We start from the raw sequence: 6,408 nt of genomic DNA, 5'->3' as shown, positions 1-6,408 counted from the left end.
CATATAATAATAAGATATTACTAAACAATACCATGTTATATAATACAAATTATGTGTATATGAAAATCTAATATATAAACCTTAGTAAAAATATTTTAGACTTATTATCATGCAAAGATTTTAAAGCATAACTCATTTTAAGATGAATATGTAAATTTTAATTATCGATTTAATTTTATCATGTTGATTATATATATATATATATGTAGTGTCCACGATTACAAATACTCAAATATCACTACTAAAAAATTTACATGTTTTTTCTTTCTAGTATCTAAGGAAGAATGTGCATTGTAAGCAACTTCATTTCTGCTTATCCTATTCGAGCTTCCACTCCAATTGTTACCTCTCCACTTTCCATTCCTCTCAATGTTATCAACGCTCATCAAGCCATTGCCAACCCCTTTGTGCCAGAGGTACTGTGCAGCGAAACCCACACAACCTTATTTTCTCGAAATTGTTAAAAGAAAAATTAACTTTCTGAAACCCAGAACCATATTTTGTCACTGCATCATTCGGTTGCTTGGAAAGCATTAGAAACTGTAAAACCACGGGAAAAAATCCTCTTTTTTATTTATTTTTAAGAGCTAGAAAAGATTATATTTTTGTTTCTTTTTGTTTGCTGTTAGTTTGAAATATATGAATTGATTATATGTGGTTGGTCTTTGTGGGACTAAGAAAATGTTTGGAGGAAGGAGAAAATCAAGTCAGGGTCTGTTTTTGGTTGAATTTCTTTCTTTGTTTCATTTCAGATTTTGGCTTTGGGGGTTTACTTTATGTGTTGAGGATGTGAAAGAAATGAAGAATAAAAGTTAAATGCTAGTCCTGCAGGATTGTGATTTTCACTGGTCTGTGAGAGTGTAAAAGAATGTTTCAGCTGAATGTGCAAAACTGCTTCGATCAGTTGAAATGCACCTTTGAATTTGTATTTTTGTTTTTATAATACAAAGGGCATGCAGCATATGATTTGATTTGTTTGGATAGTGTTGGGGAGCATTATTATTATTTGTTTTTTTTTTTTTTGGAAAAATAATTCTGATGTGGAAGTGGGTGTCTGATTCACATGTGGAAAATTCTTATGGATTGGGAAAGAATAGTGATCATTTCCTTTTCTCACAGTGCAGGTTGTGAAAGCAGTGGATGCCTTGCATTCAGAGTTCCGGGCTGTGGATAATTTGGTTGCGTGCAATACCACCCGTGTCCTTAAAGCTTTCCAGAATGCTCGAGTTGGATCTCATGTAAGCATGCCCTTTGATTTAGATAACCTGTCTGCAAATGTACTTTGATATTTTTGGATTAATAATCATTTGATATGATACTCTTGAATTTAAAGCTAATATATTTGTTAACTGTTTTGATTGTAGTTGTTAGAGATGTCTTTTACACCATTGGGCATATCTTGATGCCTTTATATATTTTGACCAAAAATATAGCTAATATAGGAACCCAAAAACTTTGGAATCGATTAGGGATAACCTAAGGCTGCCCAATAAAATTTGAGCAGAAAGTATGCATGTACATCCAATAGCTACCTTTAGGGTACTCTTAAAAAAATTTCAGGTACTGAGTTGACATACAATCATAATTATTGAAAAATAATCCCTGAGATGCAGAAAAATGGTAGTTTTTTACACTGACATGTGGCAAAGAACTGGGAAATAAAAGAATCTCCTTCCCCTGAAACCAGAAAAAAGATATTTCAAAAGTGAAAGATTAATGTGCAAATTCATCATCTCATTAGTTTATTTTTGTTTTTTGGTACTCTATGCTAAATTTAATTGCTGGGAGCTCACATGTGTGTTACCATGGTTGGTCACTGATGTCTTTGTTTTACGTAAATTGCCATTTTGTCTGTGAACCTTGGTAGTTGGTAGTTAATACAATCAGGAAGTCAAGCTTTTTCATTACAATATCTGCAGAATTAGTTATTCTAAATTCTAATGGGTTGCTAATAAGCATATTGTTAATTTGCTATCGTCAGCACTTTGGTGGTTCCACTGGTTATGGTCATGATGAAGCTGGGGGCCGTGGAGCTCTTGACCAGGCTTTTGCCGAAATTTTTGGGGCTGAGTCAGCTATTGTTCGTTCACAGGTTCGTGGTTTTCCATTTGTTCTTTTTATACTAAGTTTTTACTGAAGATGAGCCTTGGTTCAACAGTAGCTATTTTCTCATATCTGGATATCGTGGGTTCATATCCTAGAAACATCTTCATTGCTTGTGGGATCAAAATTGCATGCATCTACCCTCCCTGCACCCCACTAGGTGGGAGCCTTGTGCTCTAGACCACCTTTTTTTGCTTAGTTCTTACTGAAGTTGACAATATAGAGGTTATAATATTCTCATCTGTCAACAGTTCTTCTCAGGTACTCATGCTATCACATGTGCTTTATTTGCTCTCCTGAGGCCAGGGGATGAGGTAACACATTGTTTTTGAAATTCTCTGCTTTTCATTATTTGCTAACGATTTACCTTTATAGTCAATAGTTATAGAATATTTTTCTGTTGAATTTATAACTGGAATAAGGTTTAAACTAATATTGCTGTCAGCTTTTGGCTGTTGCTGGTGCTCCCTATGACACGCTCGAGGAAGTATTAGGGAAAAGGGACTCTGGTGGACTGGGTTCCCTCCAAGATTTTGGGGTGAAGTACCGAGAAGTGCCAGTATGCTTCTACTAAGTAATACTATTTTTTCTGGTTGTATACTGTAGTTCATTAGTCTGGTTTCCGACACTTGAATTTTTTCCCTCTAGCTTGCCGAGGATGGTGGACTTGACTGGAATGCACTCATGAGTTCTGTCAAACCCAAAACAAAATGTGCACTCATACAGCGGTCTTGTGGTTATTCATGGCGTCAGAGTTTGAGTGTTAATGACATAGGAAGGGCAATAAAAATAATCAAGGTGAGGTTCTTAACAAGGTAGAGATGATACCTTAGCAGTTTTCTCCTGTAACCTTTATGTTTATGGCATTTTTGCTCTATGATGTGCTCAAATATGTGTACAGAAGCAAAATCCCAGCTGCTCAGTTATGGTGGACAATTGCTATGGCGAATTTGTTGAAAGCATTGAGCCTCCCATGGTGGTATGTGGTAACAAGACACACTTGTGTTTGCTGCTTTATTCCAAGAATGTGTAGCATCACATTGTAAATTGGTGGGCAGGGTGCAGATTTGATTGCGGGCAGTTTGATCAAGAATCCAGGCGGAACAATTGCACCGTGTGGTGGATACATTGCTGGGAAGCAAAAATGTGTTGACGCAGCTGCAGCCCGTCTTTCTGCACCAGGACTTGGTGTGGATTGTGGTTCGACCCCTGGTGATATCATGCGAGCCTTTTTCCAGGGATTGTTTCTTTCACCTCAAATGGTTGGAGAAGCAATCAAGGTACAAGATTCTTCATTTTTATGGGAGAGAATGTGCTTTTGATGCTTGTATCTTGTAGTGAGACAATTATGTATTCTATGTAAGGGATCCTTCCTGATTGCTGAAGTTTTGGCATCTAAAGGCTATAAAGTGCAGCCACTCCCCCGAGTCCCCCGTTCTGATACGGTTCAGGTTTTCTTACTGGATCCTTCCTGTTTTCATTCTAAATAAAATATGTTGTCTGCTTTACTAGCAAAAGTGTGTTGCTGGTAGAAAAACTGTTGTTGAATTAGACAATTGGTTAGGTTTTGTTTGCATAAACTTTTCAATGAGTAGTTGTAGGATAAGAAAATGAGAATGTAAAATGAATCCAACTTCGCCCATAAGTTAAAATAAACTTATACCCCTCCTTAACTTCTGCTGAAGTTAAATGAAGAAACTTCTAAAAACATGGTGCGAATTAACTTATGGGAGAAGTTAAATTCATTTGACTTTCTCATTTTCTTCTCATATAACTACTTATCGGTAGTTTATCCAAGCAGGATTTGAGTCATTTAGGAATCTATTTCTACATATAAGATGATAAAAGATGAAAAATAAAGTTTATCTTCAAATAGGCCGTCCAGCTTGGAAGCCGTGAGCATCTCCTTGCTTTCTGTGAGGCTGTTCAGAGAAGCTCTCCAGTAGGTTCATATACCAAACCAGTTGCAGGTGCCACTCCAGGATATGCATCAGAGGTTTGCTCAGATTTCTCTATGCAATCTACTTTCAAATTTGTTACATTTTGCCAGTTTTGTTTTGAACCTTTTAGGATTTTTGTTGGTCGTTACTTTGCTCTCCTAATAGATATTATTAATAACTCTTCTCATGTCAATCTCAGGTGATCTTTGCTGATGGAACCTTCATTGATGGGAGTACAAGTGAGCTTTCATGCGATGGACCTCTTAGAGAGCCATTTGCTGTATTTTGTCAGGTATGGTCCTTTGTATCATGCAATACTACCTATGATTGCTCTGACACTCTCATTTATGTCTTAACTTGATTTTCCAAATGCAGGGTGGCACCCATTGGACTCAATGGGGACTAGTCCTAGGAGAAGTTTTGAAATCATTATGATGGAATATAATTTTCAATCCGAAGTTTATGCAAAATATCAGTATGCAACCTTCAGAGGATGACATGATTCAGATTGGTACAAATATAATGATACGCTATAGGAATTATTTGTGGAAGGGAACACCAACTAAAACTTATTTTTGGAATTGTGTTCCGGCGCATGCAGGTTCTGATATAGTATATAATTTTTATTTTTTATTTTTATCTCACTGGTAGAATTGCTAGCTTGTGTTTTTAGCTGATCACACCATTTCTTCTGTTTGAACTTGAAGCAAACTTCTTGGGATGTTGATACTTTGTAGCTTGTACTTGTCTTATCTATTTAAATCTGGGCCAAGTTGTAGAAGTTCAGTATAATATTTTTTCATATTTGCATGTGTAATCATTAGTAATTCAATCTTTTTTTTTTCATAATGTCCTATAGAGCTGGATTGTTGTTTTTTTGCCATTTTTCCCCTAAAAAAAGTACTCATTTATTTTCTTGGTAAATTGTATCTTCCTCAAATAGATACTTAAGCCACCCCATTCCACTAAATTCACTCCTTTTTTTTTTTGAGAAATCCTGCACACATGTTTGAAAAGACTAAAATACCTTACCACTTCCCTCAAAATAATCACAGTCCTAACAGCTGCAATGACATCTCCCTCAGAAGCATAATTGCATCGCGACAGCTCCTTCACCCGTGACAGCAACCACCTTGTCTTTTACATCATGCCACCTCCTTCACCCACCTACGATGGCAGCAACCTTCTCCTCCACATGCCACCACCTTCTCCTTTCTTCCTTTGCACATCAGGTTTCTAGTGTGGGGAGGATTATCTGTTGTAGAACAATTTCATAATAGTCATTCCAGAATAATATTTTGAAAGTGAATTTTTGACTTATAAAATGACCATCTTGGAATAGCTTTGTACCCTACTGAGAGGTAATTTTTACTTTCGAGAATAACTTTTCTAGAATAATTTTGAAGCATTTATTTTTTTTTAAAACAATGGTTATTTGAGAAGGTAAAAATTAACATCTAGAATGATGATTTTGAAATAAAAATAAGTACTTAAAATTATTTCAAAAGATAAAAATTATCTTTTAGAATAATTGCTTTAAACTAAGGACTTCCGAGTAAAAGAACTACTTTTGTCCATACACATAAAATAAGAAAATAAGAGCCGATTAAAGGGGACGGATTGAAATGCCTATTCTTTATTATAAAATAATTTTTTGGAGATCGCGAGGTCCACGTTTCTCAAGACTCAAGAGCGTGCCAGCTCACGTGACTCACATGGTTCCTTACATTGGGACCTGACAATATATGAATAAAATGCTAATAAAAATACAGGGTAACGTATACAAATATTTGAAAGACACAATGTAACTTGAATTTTTAAACAGCTATCCTTAGATTAGTTTGAGAAATTGTTATTGCGTAAATGTGTAAATGGATCTTCGTACTCTACTTTTCTTTTTCACAGCATCTAGGTACTCTACTTGTTGTTCGTAAAAGCATAAAAGTTATTTTCTTTTTGTACGGTAAGCATAAAAGTTTTTAAGTGATGAATTTCTCAAAATTATCTAAGAGAAGAAGGATTATATACTAAAAAATGTTACCCAATCATTTAATCACATTTAATTATACATAATAAATTTATTAATTTTTAAAATAATTATTTTAAAATAATTCAAATAATAATTTATAATTAAATAATAATATAAATTTTTTATAATATTAATACATAAACATTAAACTCATTACTTAAAACATACATGCAATAATTAGGTTCATTAAAGTTTTGCAAAACATCAATTTATATTCTATCTGCTAGACTATGTGACTATTTAATTTAAAATTCGATAATCAAATTTTTTAGACACGTATTTCAAGAATTCGGTCAGTTTTATCAAAATTAATTTAAACTTAAATATTTTTTTATT

At 34.5% G+C, this 6,408-nt stretch overlaps 1 protein-coding gene across 1 annotated transcript; it reads left to right on the top strand.

Annotated features, from left to right (window-relative positions):
• The first annotated feature begins 238 nt into the window (after positions 1-238).
• LOC114378627 (uncharacterized protein YnbB-like) lies at positions 239-4,835 on the top strand. The gene is made up of 12 exons (XM_028337272.1): positions 239-416; positions 1,125-1,238; positions 1,982-2,092; positions 2,355-2,417; positions 2,549-2,662; positions 2,752-2,901; positions 3,005-3,082; positions 3,162-3,383; positions 3,468-3,554; positions 3,980-4,099; positions 4,243-4,335; positions 4,419-4,835. The coding sequence occupies exons 1-12, from the start codon at positions 285-287 to the stop codon at positions 4,476-4,478; spliced, it is 1,344 nt and encodes a 447-aa protein (XP_028193073.1). The 5' UTR covers positions 239-284; the 3' UTR covers positions 4,479-4,835.
• The last annotated feature ends 1,573 nt before the right edge of the window (positions 4,836-6,408 follow it).

The sequence above is a fragment of the Glycine soja genome, chromosome 12 (assembly GCF_004193775.1).
Source record: "Glycine soja cultivar W05 chromosome 12, ASM419377v2, whole genome shotgun sequence".
Lineage (NCBI taxonomy): Eukaryota > Viridiplantae > Streptophyta > Magnoliopsida > Fabales > Fabaceae > Glycine > Glycine soja.
This window is presented reverse-complemented; position numbering and strand designations above follow the sequence as displayed.

Bases quoted from the DNA above. Each gene is read 5' to 3' on its own strand.
- LOC114378627 (XM_028337272.1), top strand. From the start codon at position 285: ATGTGCATTGTAAGCAACTTCATTTCTGCTTATCCTATTCGAGCTTCC. The intron at 2,418-2,548 runs GTAACACATTGT...TATTGCTGTCAG, and splicing joins TCCTGAGGCCAGGGGATGAG to CTTTTGGCTGTTGCTGGTGC. The intron at 3,384-3,467 runs GTACAAGATTCT...ATTCTATGTAAG, and splicing joins TGGTTGGAGAAGCAATCAAG to GGATCCTTCCTGATTGCTGA.